Source organism: Tachypleus tridentatus, chromosome 13 (genome assembly GCF_004210375.1).
Source record: "Tachypleus tridentatus isolate NWPU-2018 chromosome 13, ASM421037v1, whole genome shotgun sequence".
NCBI classification, from domain to species: Eukaryota; Metazoa; Arthropoda; class Merostomata; order Xiphosura; family Limulidae; genus Tachypleus; species Tachypleus tridentatus.
Window position 1 is genome coordinate 57,224,170 of NC_134837.1, and position 21,330 is coordinate 57,245,499.

At 32.9% G+C, this 21,330-nt stretch overlaps 1 protein-coding gene across 6 annotated transcripts; it reads left to right on the forward strand.

Moving 5' to 3' along the window:
• The first annotated feature begins 2,133 nt into the window (after positions 1–2,133).
• Positions 2,134–20,878, forward strand: slx1 (structure-specific endonuclease subunit SLX1). Of its 6 annotated transcripts, none has more exons than XM_076478272.1 (5): positions 2,134–2,382; positions 14,315–14,493; positions 18,828–18,879; positions 19,344–19,529; positions 19,951–20,878. In XM_076478272.1, exons 2-5 carry the CDS (start codon positions 14,324–14,326, stop codon positions 20,599–20,601), a joined length of 1,059 nt encoding a protein of 352 aa, XP_076334387.1. In that variant the 5' UTR covers positions 2,134–2,382; positions 14,315–14,323; the 3' UTR covers positions 20,602–20,878. The 6 variants fall into 6 exon arrangements, with proteins under 6 accessions (XP_076334387.1, XP_076334383.1, XP_076334385.1 ...); XM_076478268.1 differs by having other exon boundaries at positions 2,135–2,382; positions 14,299–14,493; XM_076478270.1 differs by lacking the exon at positions 2,134–2,382 and adding an exon at positions 2,416–2,938 and having other exon boundaries at positions 14,299–14,493.
• Positions 20,879–21,330: the final 452 nt, after the last annotated feature.

Here is a 21,330-nt window from a genome sequence, read left to right on the forward strand (position 1 = left end):
TTAGTGTTTGGTTCTCGTTTTATATTTGTGTTGCTGCTTGTTATAGATGAAATAAAAATGTGAAAGACGTATTCCCCGATTTTTTTTATCTTACTTACTTACTTTTATATGACCCTTTACAAAGTTTGCCATTTTATATAATTAAATATTTTTTTGAGATCACATCTTTAAACGACTAGCCGTTGTAAGCTAACTGGCTGTTTTATACATCTATAATGTTTTGAGTTCGTGTTTTTTCTTGTAGCAAAGCCACATCGGGCTATCTGTTGAGCCCACCGAGGGGAATCAAACCCCTGATTTTAGCGTTGTAAATCTGTAGACTTACCGCTGTACAAGCGGGGGGCATAATGTTTTGAATAGATAACTTAAGATTTTAAATAATTAAGAAACGAATATGCTACTTAAGTGAAATAAAGACAAAGAATATGATTAAAATTATTAAATGAATGTTCAATTTACAAAACACGTTTTTAAGTGAATTACGCTAGCACACTTCTAAATTGTGAAAACAGTGCAAATTGATGTTTAAATTAAAGGAGACGACGAAATACAAATCAAACGAATCCTTGCAGACACTTAACATTTTAAAGAAGGCTAAATATTAGCATCAGGCTCTAAAATGCAAGTACAACAACGCTTGCAAAATCACCAATATGTAAGTTATAAAAATATTTGCAAAATAATAAGCTTCAATCTGTTTAATTAAAGTAAAACAATTAAAGTGAGAAATTATACCGGTAGCCAGAACCGGAACTCATTTTTATGGCGGAACTGTTACCGGGGCTTATTTGAACTGCTTTGTCGATTTTTTATGTTTACACGTAGATGTTTTCACAAACACGTCCGCCTCATCCAGGTGAATACCTTTATGTTTTTTTGAGAATTTCATTCCTAAAGTAAAATAACCCCTGAGAGTTAAAATAAAATCAAGAAGCAAAAGAAAGGTTAAGTTAAACTTCACTAACTCAGTTATATGTAGATGTAAATATAGTCTAAAGTCTCTGCACAAATTTAAATGTAAATTTGCTTAACAATGAAGAATATTGCTTTAAGTACTAACTAAAATAATACAAAAATAACCAGATTGCGAATGAAATGTTACAATTCTAGTGCAAGGGCATAGCAACCTCAGCTCATTACCCAATTCCCAACAGAAAAGACAGCCATCTATCTCAAGACATCACAGATTAAGCAACAGCTACCATTTTTTAAAGAGAACACACTTAATAATAAATTAACGGTGTGAACCAAAGTAACGAAGTTTAATTGTTGACTTGGTTGACTCTCACTGTGTCCAAACTGACCAGAGAGAAAATACAGATGTTGTTGTCGTTTGTAATTAAGCACAAAGATAACAATGAGCAATCTGTGCTCTGCTCACCACGAGTATCAAAACCCAGTTTCTAGCGTTGTAAGTCCGCAGACGTGCCACTGGTGGCAAGAAAATACAGCACTTTCGTAAAGTTTACATATTACTAGGGGTAAATAACAGATGGTACAGCTATGTACACTTCTATTGCATACTAGTACTGGTACTTTGTGATTGTCAGTTTACAGAAGCTAATAAAAATATCGTTTTCTGAGCCATTCTCGAAAACTATGGCTAAACGCTCGTTTAGCATTATGAAAGAAGTTAAAACTGATGAACGAAACAGATAATTTAAGCATCGTCAACATCAAAATCAACCATTCAATGTCGTTATGGATTGAAAAAATTAAAAATACTGGTGAGCTGGACGCTCATGTGATGGAAAAGTTCAAGATCATCGGATGCATCGACATTTTCTTGTTTTAATAACACAAATAAGATAGTTTTTATATTTTTTATTGATTAATTTGCAATTACGCGTATAAGATAATATTTTGATTTCTCTTTAGGAAGAAACATGTCTCGAGAGAATCTGTTAATTTTATTAGAAAGAAAAATAACTGAGGTTTGACGCATATCGTAGTTGTATTACGGCAATATTCACAATTTAATATATATGTATGCTACTTTGTAATGCCAGATATAATATTCTGTTTGTTTTATTCTTAGAAGTTAATATTTTTTTATTTAAGCTTTGTTTTATGTAATGCAAAGAAAACCTGCTTTTCACACTTAGATCAGAGCTATAACTAAGGCAGAAGATCCATGATTGTTTAAGTGTATATGTTTCTTCGTAATTTTCATCATTCTTTTTTTCTGTTTAGATTTGATGATAAAAATTAACCCAATTGGGTTTATTAATAGTAAAGTTTAAAAGAATATTAGACATTTATTTTTAAAAATTGTTTTAAATATATTGTAATTCTGGTAGTTATTTTGTGATTTCTCGCGAGATGTTAAGCGAACAGCAATAGAATTTGAAAATATTGTGTGGAAACGCCAGCTAGTTTAATGTAAGTGATTGTGTTGAGGTAGAGTGTCTGTTATGTGAAATACGTTAATGTATTTATATTTGCCATTTTGAAGTATTATCAATTTCGTTTTTCTTTTCTGTTCCAATTTAAATTATTATGTGAATCTTTAATAATCAATAGTTATATGTAGGAGTACGGTTGCGCAAATTGCTCAATGCAGTTTGCAAGCCTGTGGACCAGTGTAGTTTTATAACGGCACTGAAATTTTATGCTACCATGGGTCTGATACCAATGACACTAATATAATATTTAGAGAATTAACTATTTTAAATTAAGGAGCCCAGCCTGTCTCATTAAAACCTTAAACTTATGTTCTTTCATACTCTTCTATTTGTAATACAGCATAAAAAAAAGAGAGAGAGAGAGAGGCTTTTATCCAGTTGTTACTCTGCATAACACCTTATGAGTTTCTGTAAAATCGCCACGTACATTTCTTGTCTCAAGAGAAATAAATTTATATTGTAATATTTCCCCAAAAGAAAGACCTTACACATCATTGGAATCAACTTAGTAGCCCTCATCTGAACCATTTATAGTAAGTGACTTGTTATTCACCATTGTGCCAAGACCCTCCTTTCATTTCGTCGTGGTGTTAAATAGATTCCCATCCATGTTAAATTTGTAAACCTAATTATGATAGACTAAGTATATTATTTTACACTTACTGTAATTAAGTCAATTATTGACCTAAGTTATTTGGATTACTTCAACATCTTTAATTCAGTTAGAAATGCCCAAGAGGTTATGATGTAATTAAACTTTACTAATTATGACCAATCATTATTGTTAATATAATAAGAAAAAGCATCAGTGTAAGCTCTGACTTCTGAGGTACTAAACTAGTAACAAGGATCTATTTTGATTTAACTATTGGTAACCTTGTTGTTATTTCTATCAAACAAATATCTTACAATCCAGTTAACTTGCTTATAACCTCTACAAATATGATTTACTTAACTTATATTTTCTCTGAAGGCATCCAAATGTTTTATCATCTAATTAGTAACTTACATAAATGGATAAATAAGATTCCCATTGCTAGTATGTATGTGTGATTTCCTTATAGCAAAGCCACATCGGGCTGTCTGCTAAGTCTACCAAGAGGAATCGAACCCCTGATTTTAGCATTGTAAATCTGTAGTCTTACTGCTGTACTAGTGGGACACCCCCATTGCTCATATCATAAGTTAAAGAACACAGTAAATTTCATTTTTTACAGAAATATTAACTCAAGTCTTGATATTTGTAACTTGTATGTTATAAGTTAAAGATGAACTGTATGCTATGAAGATAAAGTAGCAGTAAAATAGAGTAGTATATTTAATCTCAAACATTAGACTTGACAGTGTTTCCAATAGGATAGTGGTATTTGTAGTATTTACAATGTTTATTATTTCTTTCCAGACTACATTAGTTAAAAGTGGTGTAAATGATTCATGGTGTATAGGGTTTAAGATGAAATGGGGGAGTTTTACTTGAGTACGCGGAACAAGCATGCACTGCTAAGGAAGCTAGCAATCTGTTTGTGGATATTGTAGGTTGAAGTAGAAATTGGATGCTATCCTAAATAGAGTGGAGAAATGTAAACTGTAGGAAACGGCAACAGGATCTAATAACTAAAGAGGAACTTACTTTCATAGACGTAGGGTATAGTTTGTGAATATGATTTTCAGGAAAATAGAAATAGTAATATAACTTGAAATAGTAGATTAACCGTAGTGATCACATTTTCCTAAGTAACAAATTTCAGTCTTTAGCTCATGCAGATGAACTGTGGAAGAGAAAGAAAACAAGAGGAACATATAGAAATAGGAATTAAAAAACTACATACAGATACATCAAGGATCAAAATGTTACCTTCTCTTACTCCTGATTAATTTAACTTTGCTTGTGGAATTTATTCTCTTTAGCTGGTTTTCCTGATCAGGAATGCATGATCCTTCCATGAAAGTCAACATGTGTGGATTATGTAAAAACAAACAAAAAAAACCTTTCATGAGGAAATGCAATTTTATAGCTTTCCCTTGAGTGAATCTAATTTTATTTCATTATATTTATTCTTGTTATAGTAATAAGTAATTATTTGATATGGCATGTGGATAGGATAGTCTGTAGGGAAAACAATAATAAAATAATAAGATTGTGTTATCCAAGGATGAAGGATGTAACTCACAATGAAAGCTAGATAGTTAATAGTACTGTCTGCAGTCCTTGTGCCAGTAAAGACTATTGATATAGGGAAGGATAAATGAGAGGAACTAATTGATAAGTACAGGTGATTGTTATAGACATTTAAAGAAAAGAGCCATAACTTAAATTTGTCAAGGATACTGTTGTAATAGTTGAGATAGGATTATAAGTAGGCCATCATAGTATAATGCAAGATCTAGGTTAGTATGTATTGACAAGCAGATTGACTGGTTAGTTTTATAGGATCAGTTTCATGAAAAAAGGAAAATTTTTTGGTTAGATGGTTTACTTTTAAATAAGGTAGAGGCTGGCTTGTTTGCAAGGGGAAAGAGTAATTTTAAAGTAGGACTAAACAGTTTTGAGAACTAAGATAATCTAAAAGCAGAAAAAAAGTTAGAAAAATGTCGGAAACAAAAATACAGAAACAGTTTCAAAGGTAGGCTAAATTGCCACTATTGTAATTCTTAGAGCATAATAACATACATTACTCTAGAATATTAGTTGGAACAGAATATTGTGATGTAAGAGAATAACAAACTTTGATAGATGAGACATTTCTTTGAAAGACATGGTTATGGCTGTTTAATAGTGATAATTAAAAAGAGGGAAAAGTGGCTTTATATGTAAAATGTAAATTATATATTGTTGAAGTTGAGGATGTCAGTGATGATAGCAAGGATGTCAAATCTGTTGGATTTTCTGTTACTGTCACTGGATACAAGGGAGTAAGTTTATAGTTGAAATTTGCTACATACTTAAAGATGCAATTGATGAAATTAACAAGATCCTTCAGCTGTGTAAATGAAGTTATAATAGTACGTATACATGTAAGTAAAGGATAACCAGGGATCTGTTTAATCATTTAGGTTATACCATCACCAAACTTTAAAATAAAAACAATAGTTTCTCAAATGAACTGCATCCATCACATCTGTAGGCAACTCATTCCAAAGGCCGATCATCCTGCTAGCAAAATAAAGCTGCTTTAACTGAAAGTAACTACCACCCTGTCAAAATTTAGATTTATGTTCCTGTGTTCTACCATTGTCACTGGTTAGTATGAAAAAAGATTGTGGATTAACACTGACAATTCTGTAAACAATTTTAAAGACCTTGGTAAGATCTAGTCGTCTTTCTTCAAGAAAAATCAGTTTCAGATATTTTAACCCATCTATATGAGATAACTTTTCCATCTCGAGTATTATCATGGTAGTCCTCCTCTGAATCATCTCTAATAAGTCAGTGTCCTTTAAGCTTCCAAGACTGAACATAATACTCCAAGTGTGTTATAAACAGTGGCCTATACATTGAAATTATCACTGGTTTAAACTTGTATACCTTGTTTCTGAAGATAAAAACTTGAGTCATATTTGCCTTGTCACTAACAACAGAACATTGCTGTGATGGCTTAAGAGACTTATCAAATGACATGCTTTTCTTCCATAACAAGTTTAAGATCAATTTATCAAAATTATCTTAAAATCCCTCTGCCATTTATTTACCCAACTCACCAAATAACCCAAATTCTTTTGTAAAGCAGCAGCATTCTCCTCACAGCCAGCAACACCCAAAACTTTATCATCAGCAAATTTAAATAATTTATTGTCTGTGATTTATTCATAAAAAACAAAGTTAAAACACAGAGCTCTGAGGTACCCCATTTGTGGCATCATTCCAGTTTGAACTCTACAACAAAATTCTCTATTCTCTCCCATCTAGCTAGTTTTCCATCCAATTTATACTTAATGCTTATAGATATAATTTTTTTAAAGTTATTTATGGGACAATTGACAAATGCCTTCTGAATATCTAAACACTAAATTTGCACGTGTACCCTTGTGTACATAAACAGCAACCTCTCCAAAGAATGTCAGGAGATGAATAAGCAGTAGCTTTCTCCATGCTATCCAACAAGATTTTACATTTTGTTAAATTACTTTGTAAAGATCGTTTATCAACCTTACAGAAACTCTTACTACCATTGATGTAAGACTAATAAGCTCTATAATTACTAGAATAATGTTTTACATATCCCTTGAAGAGAGCAGTATCATTAGCCAACTTTCAATCTTCTGGGCCCCTTGAGGTGAATTCCTCTACATGGTGAGGATACCTTTTAGAGAAGGTTATGTAATTTCAGTTTACCTTCTCTGGGATCTGAACATCCACTCACATGTTTGCCATGCTTGAAAATTAGTGAAAGGGAGGAGAGGATCCTGTTGGTTGAGGGGTCCATCCCTAACAGACCACTTTGGCATTGAATTCTTGTAGTTGGATGGCCTTGGGGTGGTCAGTTGGCTGGTTAACTTGGACTAGGATCAACAAGTACCAGTGCTGGACATTCTCAATGGGTGTGGACATTGTATCTGGTGCTGGTGTTTAGGTATAGTGCTCACAAAACACTGGTGTTGCTGAAGTGTTCTTGCTAGGCATTACAGTGTGTCCCCTTTAGGGCTCTGTGATTGGTGGGAACAGTGAGCACTGATATGTTCTTATTTTATTAAGGATACCCCCATTCATGAACAAATAAATAAAAATGGGAAAACAGAAAAAAAAATCTGAAAATGACCATGTATGGATGACTTTTATAGTCACCATCAAAGTCAGACTCAACATCTCAATTTCTCATTCTGCATTCATTGTCTGAAAAACTTTAGAGTAGATGACACCCTTTTGAATAAAAAACTCGGTAAGGAAGCTGTGCTTAGGAGACATCTTGGTGAAAACATCTTCACCATAACACACCAAACTTCTCCTAAGTTTGAAGAGCATTGGGAATATACCCATCGAGGTTTCTCCTCATGCTAGCCTTAATTCCTGAAGAGAAATTGTCATTGAAAGGGACTCAAAGAACATTCCCAAGTTGGAGATTCTTGCTGGTTTTTCTAGCCAAGGTGTTTTGGTGGTGTGTTGAATCTTCATTTGCAAAAATGAAATATGATGCCTACTAATGTTCTGATTTTGACATTTAAAACACCATGTCCACCTGCCACAGTCAAGGCAGGTTATCTGAATTGTAAGGTGCAGCCATACTATCCCAACCCTCTCAGATGTTACCAGTGTTAGCAGTTTAGTCACTTAAAGACATTGTGTTATTGTTCTTTTACATGTGCTTGTTGTGATGGCAAAGACCATGATGTCTAAGAGTGTGAACTGAAACCACACTGTGTTAACTGTAGTGGTTCACTCCCCTCTTGCTCTAGTTATTGCCCAAAGTAGGTGGAGGAGAAAGAGGTGCAATGCTTGAAGACTGAACAATTTCTCCTGCCCAGAGGCTTGGAAGGTATTGTCCCTCACTCCATCTAGGACATATGCTGATGTACTTCATTTCACTGCCACAGTGGGAGTGCAGAGTCATTTGCAAAACATTTGAAGAGTCTTTTGCCTTCCATGGTTAAAAGCATTGACGAGTCTACATCTATTTCCATTTCTTTCCCCGCCACTCCTTTTGGTGGCTGCCTGGGTCCACTTCCTTTGGTTTCAGGTTTAGTCATTTATTGAGGTCCACCTTTTTCTCCATCTCCAAGATTCAAAACGATTATTCATTCATGCTCTTAATTGCTGGAATCTTAATCCACAGACAAAACCTGCCTACTTGACCCAGGACAGGATCCATGTAAGTCAATAGACCTTTGTCCAATAAAGGAAAAAAGTGATTAAAAATAAAGGGCTCTATGCACCATTCTCCTTCACATAAATAAAAATGGCCACTTTGATACAGTGGAACTGTCCGAGTTTTTGTTCGAATATAGATGACATTCAGAATTTGATTGATTCTTCTCATCCTGTGTGTCTCTCCTCACAGGAAAAAATTCTAAAACCTGCCAATGCATTCATCTTTTGTCAGTTTTCTTTGTACAAAAATTGCAGGTTGTGTGATGAGTGAGTGCACATAGGAGAGACAATGCTGGTTGATCACCATGTGCCTGCTCTGCCATTGCCACTCAATACACCCTTGAGGTCATAGCCATCCATGTTTACTTGAGTCATACCATCACTATTTCTTCTCCCTACCTGTTTCTTGGGGAGACCTATGATCAATCATACCTTGATGCTCTCATTGAACAGTTACCATCCCCCTTTTTAATCCTGGGGGGTTTTAATAAACATAATTTCCTCTGGGGTAGTGCTTTTATTCATGGGAGGGGTCATTTCATAGAGTGTATGCTCTCAGATCACAACCTTTATCTTTCAGTACTGGTTTTTATACTTATACCTAGTCAGTCTTTTACTGCTATTCATTTCTTTATCTGCTCCTATTCACTTTTATCTTACTTTTCATGGAGGGTTGACACTAACCCATAAGGCAATGATCATTCTCCTGTCATTTTGAGAGAGGCTAGCCATCATCAATGCCATCCAATCTGCATGCCTTAATGGAAGTTGGACCAGGACTACTAGCCCTCTTTCACTTCTCTCTCAGAACTTGATCCTGCCATCATCTGTAAGCCATCAATAGAGAACTGCATATCAACAGTAACTGACTTTATTGTCCAGGCAGCTGCTCGTTATATTCCTAAAACCTTGACATGTTTTCAATGGAAAGCTCAAAAATGGGCCTGGGATACTTTTCTTACATATTCCACACATTTAAACCATATTGCTTTTCAGCAGACACTTTCACATACTTGGGAGGTTAGATGTAAAAGCCAGAAGTTTTAGATTAAGTACACAACTAGCATCTCTTTTACCATTAGTTTCAAAGTCATATGGTGAAAGATTTAGAAGGTCAGTGGGCATTATACTTTTGTCCCCCTTTAAATCTTGCTCTCTGATAGCCAGGAAGCTGCTGATGCACAGAACATTGTTGATACTCTCTGCAGAAGTTTTTTTCATACATTTAGCACTTCTGCTTCATCCCCCACCTTCTTAGTTATCAAGACATGAACAGAGCAATTATCTCATTCCTTTTGGACTAATCGATTCTATGATAATGATCACCCTTTACACTGGTGGAAATTAAGCTTGCTCTTCATTGATTTGGCAGTACATCAGTTAGACCTGGTGATATTCACTACTAGATGCCATTTTCTCCTAACTCTCTTGCTAATCTTCTAGTTGTTTTTAACTGGATCTGGCAGCAGAATGCTTTTCCAGATGCTTAGTACCAGGCTATTTTCCTCCCTTTCTCCAAACCTGGGAAGGATCCCAAGACCCTTCAAACTACTGTCCAATTGCTTTAATGAGCTGTCTTAGTAAGATCTTAAAGAAGATGGTTAATGCTCATTTTGTTTCATTCCTCAAATCAACCTCCTCTTGCCCACCCAGTTTGGGTTTCGACAACAAGGCTCCTCTGTGGACCACCTGATTTTATTTGAAATGCCAATCAGGAAAGCCTTTCTCAAGTAACAACAATGTGTTTCTGTTTTGCTTTTTTACCATGAGAAAGCTTATGATATTAAATGGAGGTATGGCATTTTGGGAGACCTCTACTCATGTGGATTGTGTTGCTATTTGCCCATTTTTATTAAAATTTCAAATTTATATCAGTTTGACATTTTCCCATGGGAACTTGGAGTCCCTCAAAGCTGTATCTTGAGTGTCACACTTTTCATTATAAAGATTGATGCCATTACTGGACATTTCTCCCGTAAAGTTGAAAACAGACTATGTTGACAACTTCCACATCCCATGTCAGTTGTCAAGCACAAGAAATATTGAGCAGCAGCTACAGGCTGCCCTCAATTGTTTCTGGAAGTGGACAACAGCAAATAGTTTTACCTTTTCTCTCTTTAGAACCATCTACATGCACTTTTGCCACCAATGGGGTATTTATCCCAATCTTCATCTTGGTGAAGTTGTGCTTATGTGGTCCCCAAGCAAAGTTCTTGGGGCTTATATTTGACTGTAAGCTTTCATTCCATATATCAAATAGTGTACAAGGGCTATGAACATTGTCTGTGTCCTCTCTTCCATCCCTTGGGGAGCTGATTGGTGTTCTGTTCTCAAAATCTAATTTGTCCTCATTCAATTGAAACTGGACCATTGGACTCTGGTCTATGGCTCTACCAGAACCTCAGTCTTAAAGATGTTGGACCCTGTTTACCATCTGGAGCTTTGGCTCTGCACGGAGCTATCTGCACTTCTCCAGTCCAGAATTTGCACACTGAGTCTCAGGAACCTCCTCTACACCTCTGCCATTTGCAATTGTCTTTATTGTATGCTTCAAAACTTTGATCATTACCACAGTATCCCATCTGGGGTTGTGCTTTTCTTCCTCAATGGGCCATGTCTTTTAGAATGCATGGTCTGCCATTGTTTCTTTTGGTCTTCGTATCCAGGTGCAGTTGGCTGAATTAGGTCTGTCCTTGGATGACATTGCTGTTTCTACAGGTCAGCCTATCCTACTACGGCATATTACCATCCCCAAGTGTGACCTTTCTTTGAGCCATCTGAAGAATGCAGATACTGCTAACTGGAAGTACTGTCCTCTGTTTGCAAAACATTTTTCAAACCATCTTTCCATTCCCATTTATACAGATGGTTTGAAATCGGATAACTCTGTAGCCTCTGTCATGGTTTTTTGTTATTTGGTGGTTGCACACAGGATCCCCTTTACAGTTTCTATGTTCACTGAATTGTATGCCATTTCTCTTGTCCTAAATCATGTAGAAGCTATTCAGTACATGAACTGTACTATTCATACCAACTCACTTAACTCTCTTCTAACCCTTGAATCTCTTCACATTAGTTTTCATCTTGTTCTCCTTGATATTCAAAACTGAATGGCCCATTTCTCTTTATCATCTACTTCTTTTCAGTTTTTCTGGATACCAGGTCATGTTGGTATACTTGGGAATGAGCTCACTGACACCACAGTTATCTCTGTCTGCTCTGGTGTTATCACTGCCATGTCTATTCCTTATATGTATTATGGCCCTGTATTCAAGGCTTGGCTCCACGCCATTTGGTAGTTGACTTGGAATGAGCAACGTAATAAGCTTTTTCAGATAAACCTTCTGTTGGACTCTGGCCATCTTGTTTCTGTAAGAATTGGAAGGAGGAAGTTGTCCTGGTTAGGCTACACATTGGTCACATTTTCTTTTATCTGGGACTAATGCACCAATGTGTAGTCTGTGTGACACTCAAGTCACAATAGCCCACTATTTGCTGTTGAGCTGTTTTTACAACTGTGAGCAACAGCACCATTTTGTACATGTTTTTACTGTAGGTTTACTCCTGACTTTGGGCAGTGTCATTGGCAATAGAGACACTGTCCACCTTACAAATATTTTAAATTTTTTGAAGGACCATTGACCTTTTTAATTCTTAACTTTTTATCTATGTTGTGACACTTTTTCTTTTAACTTAATTTGCTTTTATGCTTTATAATACTTTCATATTTATTTTTTTACACATTGTTTGGCTCGGATAGGCTAGTTTCTTTGCGACATAAATTGCCAAACAACAACAATCCTTTGGTACATGCCCCACCATTCAAGAATCTAAAAAAGGTAGTTGCAAGTGGATCATATATCAAATTCTTTGTGTTCTTTAAAACTCACAAGGAAGTATTATATGGCTGAGGAGCATTAATGTTCTTTAAACTTCTAAATTGATTCATAATAAGTTCATAATTAATGTTGTGTTGTTTGATCTTGTTTCCTTCTATCAGCTATTCAGAATAAGTAACAATGCTTTAATCTTCATTTTTAAATGTAGAAAAAAAATAGTATTTAATATCTCGTGATCATTAAATATGAATATGTATATCATTCTTTCACATCGGTTACCTCTTAATGTATTACAGAAATCTGTACTATTAATTTTTGTTTTCAGCCATCCTGTTCAGTATAGTTTTCAATTTCCTATTTAACCAACTCTCTTGATCTTCTATAATTCTCAAAATCTCCTATCATATCTTAAATTTATAATGCTTTTATTTAATTTTTTTATAATTTATATCCATTTCAAGCTAACATTTGTTTTTTTTGCTTGCAGTCATGAAATATTTTGTCTGCTCTTTATTTGTTATTTTAGTCATTTATGTTGTTTACTTTATACACACAGAAGTGAAGTTTTATTTCACATGAGTGATTTGTGTAAATTGTACAGGTATAAATAAGAGAATTCATGTGAAATTATTTTTATGAGATAGTTAATTTTTAAATATAAGTATTTGTATTGGGCCATCCCTAAAGTAGTGTCTGATTTTAGGTTCAGAAAAAGAGAAAGGATTTCAAATGTATTTAATGTTATTTAATCAGTAGTGTATGTTCCATTATTATTAATTACTTCCTGCCAATAATTCACAAGCTACTTCTATAAAATTCTTGAAGTTTGGAGGAAAAGAATGTAGAGAGGGTAATTTTAACATCTTCGTGTGTTCCAAGCTCTTCTCCATCAAGATAATTCTTCAAACTTCGGAATAGGTGATAATCAGATATAGCAAGGTCTGGAGAATAAGGAGGATGAGGAAGTTTTTCCCAGTCTAGCTCTTCATCTTTTGCAGATGTGATCCTTGCTGTATGGGGCTGTGAAATATTCAGGTATAACACAACACCTTTATGACTGATCCAAGCAGGCCTCTTTCCTTTTAAGGCAACATACAAGCACTCTAACTGTTAACAATAGAAGTCTGATGTAATGATTATATTGAGTGGCAGCAACACAAAGTGGATCACACCAACAATATCCCACCAAATGCTTAACAATACTTCCCTAGGGTGGAGGTCCATTTTGTGTTGCGCTTTAGCCAGTTTAACTGCACTGAGCCATTGTCTGCAGTGTTTAACATTTTTATAAAATATCCATTTTTCATCTCCAGTCACTAACCCGTCCAAAAAAAGATGAGTTACATTTATAGTGCAGAGAAGTGCAAATGCCCACTCTTGCTCTAAGGTTGGCTTCTGTCAAATCATGGTGGACCCATTATCCAAATTTTAACACCTTTCCAAGCTGTTTCAGATGATTGTTGAATGGGTTGAATTAAGCTTCTGTGCTAGTTCTTCAATTGTTACAGCACAATCTTCATCAAGTACAACCAGCAGCATGTCATCATTAAATGCAACAGGATAACCTGAATGTGGTGCATTACTTAAGCTGTAGTCACCTGATCTGACCTTCTAAAACCACCTTTGACATTTTCTTTCATTGAGAGGCTCTGCACAAAAAAAGGTTGAGTGTTTTATGTAGTTTCTGCTGCACTATTGTCCTTTTTTAAACTCATAAAGCATTATATGCTTAATGTGCTCCTGTGACACATCCATCTTTTTAAGGGTTTACTTGATTAATGAATTGAAAAAATGGAGTTGGGTTAGATTGTTTTATTTGTCTAAACATTTTTATACATGTCTTACAACATATTTTAGTCATTAAAACCTTCTACAAAGACAGTAATGATGATGCACTTTCTGTATTAAATTTTTGGACTTTACTTATGGGATGACCTGATAAAAACTATGAATTGTTATTATTCTTTATCTTCATATTTAGTAAAACATAGTTATTTTAGATTTATTATTAACCTCAAATAGAGGTATAGTTGAGAAGGTGGATATTGGGGAACATGGATGTAAATTGTACAAATATGAATATGTTAGTCCGTATGAAATTATTTTGATTTTGAAATAGTTAAGTTTTAGATATATGAATTTCTAACTAATCAATGTACATTTGAAAATTTATGAAAACATAAGCCACTAGTATCTTTATACCAAAACTATTACATGTATGCTAGTGTTTTATTTTGTTTTATTTTTCCAGTGGAATTTTTTTATAGGTGGACATAATGAGTGAGGTAGAAAATTTCTATGGGTGTTATATACTGGTTTCTACTAATCCAAAATTCAAAGGTCGAACTTATATTGGCTTTACTGTTGACCCTAATCGTCGCATTCAGCAACATAATAAGGGTATGAAAGCAGGTGGTGCTTGGAGAACTAACAACAAAGGACCATGGTATGTTGCAATGCATAATGTCATGTTGTGATTCAGCTTGTAAACTTGAACTCTAACCAAAACATACATTCTTACAAATTATATGCCTCTCACAGTGACTTCTCAATAACAAAGTGGTAAAGATTTTATTGCATTAAATTAAATAATGAAATGAGACAGGGTAAATATATATATATCCTATGTAAATGTTTAATATGCCAATGACATATTTTTGATAAGTCATTTCTGAGATGGTGCTTAAAATATATTTTTTTCCTTTTTGTTATTGTTGTTTATGACTGTGACCCTAATTCCTACATTCATAAGGTTTGAACCTGATGTGAGAAAAATTAAGTTAACATTATTTTTTCTTTCAGATTCTGGTGTTTCTTTGCACATAAACATTGTAGAGAAATATATATGCAAAAACAAGTGGGTTTTCTCGACATCACTGATCATAAACATTGTATTACATACTATATCACACACGTATGTTCATAATAACTTACAAGTTTTCATCTTGTCTGTGTATACAACCAAATTGTGCTGGCTTAAATTGCACTATATGGCATAACTTAACAGTTATGTGATACTTTCTTTTCAGGCACATTGGGCACCAGTATGACAATCTTTTTCTGTTGTGCAATAAGGAAACACTAAATTGTTTACAATAGCATCAACTAGCTCAATAAAGATACATTGTGTAATTCTGGGAAGTTATTAATACACAGAAATAAGCTACACAATTCATAAACATTGAACAAGTGGCAAATCCATCTGCCTATATTCTCTGTATAAGAAATACTAATAATAAAATCACTAATGGAAACTTGTTACCTAACTGACACCTAGCATACAGTGGTGTCACATGCTTAAAATAATTAATATAACTTTGTCACAAATCAGACAACAGACATCCAATATTATGTGACTGTTGAGTTACATCATGAATAAGCATAATGTAAATAAAAACTTGTAAGTTATTATTAACTAAAGTTATGTGGGTGTAATGTGATAAGGAAGAAATTATGCTATCTTAATTCCTTACACATGATGGATTAACATGTATATTTAAATATTAGATTTCAAATCTGGAAGCTGTTTAAGTCTTTAAAATAAAAGAAAAACTAGAAATTCATAATGTCACAAAAGATATTTCAGTTGAATATTTGCTACTTGTACATGATTAAATTATAATTACTCTGAATAATATGTTAGTGGTATAATTGCCTAGTTTTGTGTCTAAGTGATATTTTAGCAATTTACATGTGGCCTTTGGCTTTCCTGGACTTTTTAGGGTTGAAGTTTAATGAAAGTTATAAGTGGATGTTTGAAGTGTTACTTTTTGTAAGTATTTTATGTTAAAGAAGTAGATTATAAAATTGAATTCTGTTCCAGCTGTCATCCAATTGTCCAAGTTCATTGTGAGCCTTAAAGCTTTTAGTGTGATATGTGTGAGAAATATAGATGAGGTTATGTTGTTTGTATGTAGTATTTTAGACTATGAAAATACAAAATTGTTTTCTCATGCATTTACTTAAGCCCCTAAAATTAATTTTAGGCATATCATAAGTTCAGAAATATCAGGGTTAAGGTAGGTTAACATGTTAGTAACTTAGAGTGAAGCAAAACAAAGTATTATATGGACAGCTTTCATTACTTATGACTGTATGTTCTAGGCTTAAGAGGATCCTCAGTGATCCATTGGAAAAAATGTTATATATTTCTGTATCACTTTGAGTCATCAGGCTTTGGACACCTGTCATAACCATGTAATTTTTAGGTAATGGAAAATATTTGATCTGATACCTGTTAACTCACCCTGTAAGTAATGTAACATTTAGTCCTTCAAAGCCATTCTTGAACATGCACTTTTAAGAAAAGTAAAATAAATTAAAATATTGTAATTTATTGTTGCAAAATAACCCATGCTGTAATTATCCTAGTATTCCTTTGAACTTTTGTCATTCAGTTAGTATCCCTTCTTAGGTAAGGAGACCAAAATTGTATATAGTATTTCAAGTGAAGCCTGGTTAGTGATATAAAGATAATTGCTTTTTTTTATACTTATAATCAGTATATTTCTCAGTATACCTTCAAATTATAGTAGCTTAGTTACTAGAAGAGAGCACTGCTTCAACAGCTTGAGTGATTTATATATCATTATGCTAGGATTTTCTTCTTCAGTCACTCTTTTAGGTGGGTTTCTATATGTATTAGATGAGTGATCCAACCTAGAACATCCCAAATGTATTACCTGGCAGTCATGATAATTAAAGCTTGTTTGAAAAATATTTGTTCGCTTACCTATTGATCCAAGTCACTGTATAAAGCATCAGCATTCTCATTACAGCTTGAAATACCCAAGAGTTTAATGTCATTAGCAGACGTAACTAATTATTCTTCTCTCAATATCATTGATGTAAATAAGAGAAATCAAAGACCTATGCATTGACCCCTGAGGTACTTCACTTGTAACACAAGTCCAGTTAGACTATACTTCATTAGTAACAATTTCTTGTTTTCTCCCATATACACTACAGTCCAGTTTATTAGTCATTATACAACCCTAACTGATGTAATACTATTTCCTAATCTTGTGTGACATATTATCAGAAGTATTTTTAAAATCTAACTCCCCACATTTTCTGCTACCTAAATAACAAGTAACATCCTAAAAAATAGATTAGTAAACCAAAATGCATTTGTAGTGACTTTCATTTGTATCATATTTCTCTAAAAGGTTTTGTAAAGCTTCTTTTATCAGTCTAAAATTTTTCCCACTACAGAAAGTAATATTATTTTATAATTTCCAAGGCAAGATTTAACACATCATTTAAAAATAAGAGTAACATTAATAACTTTCCAATTTTTGGATCACTTTTAAAATTTTGGTGCTCTGTATATAATATTTTAATCTATCCTACTTACACCAAATTATTAATATTTCCATATATCATGATTTAGGTCAATTCAAATGTTTCCCCATACTTTGAGTCAGGACAGATGTTCTTGAGTATGTTTGAGTTTTCATCCATAAAATTATGCCATAATTGTTAATTCGAAATAAAGGCATAGTAGTAAGTATCAAAAATCGTGATTAATTAGATTTTTGTTACTTGTACATATTGGTACTTTTTTTTTAAATACACATGAACTTTCATTTGGCAAAGAAAAAGTCATAAAATAATCAAATGGAGAAATCAGAATTGTAAAAGAATATATTCTGTTTTCAATATATATCTTGAAGATGTTAACAAATAAACCATTTGGAATTTCAGTTCCATGTAATATTTCATCCCTTCTTTCTTTGAATCCTTTTTCTATCTAATTATCAGAAATAAGTTATGCATTTCTGATGTTTTCAACATTAAACACACTTTTGGAGATTTCTGTGTAAATTCCTAACATATGTATTTTATGATCATTTGTACTCCTATTACTTTTATTTCATATGTGCTTTATCATAGGTATTGTTTTATTTATAAAATGTCTACTGTTCTCGTTTAAAATTTAACTTTATGAATTACATTTATAACTTTTTTTAATAAATTATCTAATTTATGTTACAAATGTTTTTATGTAATTTATTAAGATGTTGAGGAAACATTTGATTTAGTAGTATTAACTACAATGAACCTGTAGATTAAGGCTGTACTGAAACATAATTCAAGCTTCCAACTACTCTTTATTTTCATAATGGTTTCAAATGTAAATGCTAATATTCTAACAGTAAAAAACTAGATTATTTGCTCTTTTGAAGAATGGTGCATTGTTACTCTTTAAATTTCCTTAAAGAATAGTTAACTAAAGTGTGTAGAATTAGGAAAACTTTGTACATTTTTGAAATATTAAGCGATTAATACACCATCAAATGCAGCTGTTTTGTCATTGGTTAATAAGAACATTTTGTTTGGCAGTTATATATATACACGAGATTTATATATTGTCACAATAAGAGGAAGACAATTTATATAACTCAGTAAGTGGTAGTGAAGGAATTATTTAGTTTTGCATATGATTGTCATGATTATATTTACTGTCTTTAGTGATATAAAAGAAATATGAATTTGATTTAAAATTTTGCATATGAGCTATGATTTAAACATGTAAACAAGGTGTAAAGTTTGTAACATTATCATTGTTTCAAATCAGCAGACTCTGACTTAATATGCTACTTCTTTTTTTCTGAAAATTGTAAATCTAATGTAATTATATATTTTACTTTATATGCCAGTAGTTTAAATATATTCTCATTTTTAACCTTTTTTAATTTAAAATTCACTAGTTTATTTTAAAATGTATTACATAATAACACTAATGTTGTAGTAATACGTATGTATTTTTATTTTCAGGGAAATGGTTTTGATTGTCCATGGATTTCCTAATGAAATTTCTGCTTTGAGGGTAAATATATTGCTTAGTAATTATACAGTGATTATTAGAATGTCCCTCTACATACTTGGTTTTTGTTTCATTTTTTACTGTTGATCTGAAAGTGAATATAGTAAGTACAACTAAGTAATATTTTATTCATTAAATATTTAGTACTACACAATTTGATATGACATTTTAAAATGTGTGTAATTATCTAAATATGTCTATATTTTTAAGAGTATTTTAACTGAGACTTGTTTATGCTATACAAAAAAAAGATTCTGTGAAGCTTGTTACTAGCTTACATTTGTACATGCTTAATACATCACTTATAACAGGAATTAGACAAATACTAAATTATTCTTAAGGCCCAAGGTAATATATTGCATATGTCATGTTAATACTTCTATAAAACATAAAAAAAGGCATAAAATAGAAATTGCTTTAATTTTATTTTTTGAGATTACAAAACATACACTTTTACATGTTTCTAGTTTGAATGGGCCTGGCAGCATCCACTAAAGTCTAGAAGGCTACGTCATGTTACTAGCAAGGCTAGGAAAGAAACTAGTTTTGGCTATCGTTTTCGAGTTCTTTCAGAAATGTTGAGAGTAGGACCATGGAATAGATTACCTCTCACTGTGCGGTGGTTGAAGGAAGATAGCCAAATTGATTTTCGGGTAAGTCTTGTAATCTTTTTTTGCATCAGTTATGAAAGTATTTACATTTAAACTGTAGGCCATGAAATTAAAATAATTTTATTAAGAAACTTAAACAAGAAATTAATGTATGATTTTTTGATAAATCAGCTGTTATGGATGATTAGGATATTTTTTATAAACTTATGATTTTTAAAGTAAATTCTATGATGTCAGTCTAATATTGTTTGTAATGGATCATCTCGTAAGGTCTTTGAATTTATGTAGGTTTACTTCATGTCAGTTTAGGTCCTGTATTAATATAGATATAATATATAAAACTAAATTTGTCTAGTACATGTACTTTTTGCTGATTTTTTTAGTTGCATTATATTTGCAAATAATTACAATCTTTGAAGTTAATATTTCAATAGCTACATTTTAATTATAAATTTCTCTTTAGGCTGATACTCTGCCCCCAGTTCACATGCCAATCACAGTAGGGCCAGTCAAATGTATCAAAACATTATCATCCAGAGAGAAAGTTTCAGATCCTAAAGAACTGGAAGAAATACAACCACTTGATGATGAATCAAGTGATTCGGATGGTAACAGTGAACCAGATGATATATCATTATCTGATGATGAACTAAGTAACTCATATAATGGTAATAAACCAGAAGAAGGATTAGTTCTTGATGATCAGCCAGGAACCTTATTTACTGCTGATAATACAGTAAAAACATTATTTATTAATGATCAACCATCTTCATACTGTGCTGAAGAACTGAAGACTGTTTCATCTACTGGCAGTCAGCCATCTTCCTGGTGCTGTGTGTGTCACAAAGAGCTTCTAACAGGAGAGAAAATTGTGAATTGCCTCTATCCAGCATGTTCTGCATGTTCTCACATGACCTGTCTAGCTAATCACTTTTTAGCTTCTGCAGGTGAGACTGACCAGATTATTCCTGTAGAGGGAGATTGTCCATTGTGTGGAGAACATGTGTTGTGGGGTGATATAATCAAGCATTATTTTGGTTGTTATCAAAACCCAAAACTTTTAGGCCTTCCTGATGAAAAAGATGATAGTAAACACTGGGCAATGGATATTTAGCATAACTGGTGTAATGGTATCACTTTGTAATAAGGTGAATGATTTTCACATAATCTTGTATTTATTGTGCATAATCCTGTGTGTGTGGACAAATAACTATTCCCTTATTAAAGTTTCGTATATATTAACCACTTGGAAATTAATTATCGTGTGTGTGTGTGTATGTAAGGGTATATATCATTCTTTCAGTAAGGATTTGTTATACATGAATAGTAAACATATTTTTTAAAATAGCTTTTTTTATTGTGTAAATAAAGTAATTCACAGGTGTTGTCAATAGTGATAATCATTAGTATTTTCTTACTGTAAAATTTTAGTTCATTACAAAGGAGATACAATGTGAAAACTTCACTGGACAATAATAAGCACTTATATGAAATTGTATATGGTATGAAAAGAAATTTTAAGATTTTATATATATTGTAACAAAAAACATAGTATTGAAAACGTGCTTTAATATGGAATAACTAAGCAAGTGTATGTGTATGTTTCTTTTTCAACAAGAAAAATTGTGTGAAAATATACTGATAGGTGTTGATTTTAAACACTAGTAGAGAAATATAAAAAAGGGCAAAAATGTGAAAGTCAACTTTTACCCTATAGTGAATCAATGATATGTCTGTAGACAGGCTGTGAAATTTGAATGGTTGATACCAGAAAAAATACATGCCAGGGCTTCATTACAACAGATAGCCTTGCACACATTGTGGTTGAAGGGTTGTATACACC

Bases quoted from the DNA above. Each gene is read 5' to 3' on its own strand.
- slx1 (XM_076478272.1), top strand. From the start codon at position 14,324: ATGAGTGAGGTAGAAAATTTCTATGGGTGTTATATACTGGTTTCTACT. The intron at 14,494-18,827 runs GTATGTTGCAAT...TTTTATTTTCAG, and splicing joins ACTAACAACAAAGGACCATG to GGAAATGGTTTTGATTGTCC. The intron at 19,530-19,950 runs GTAAGTCTTGTA...ATTTCTCTTTAG, and splicing joins ATAGCCAAATTGATTTTCGG to GCTGATACTCTGCCCCCAGT.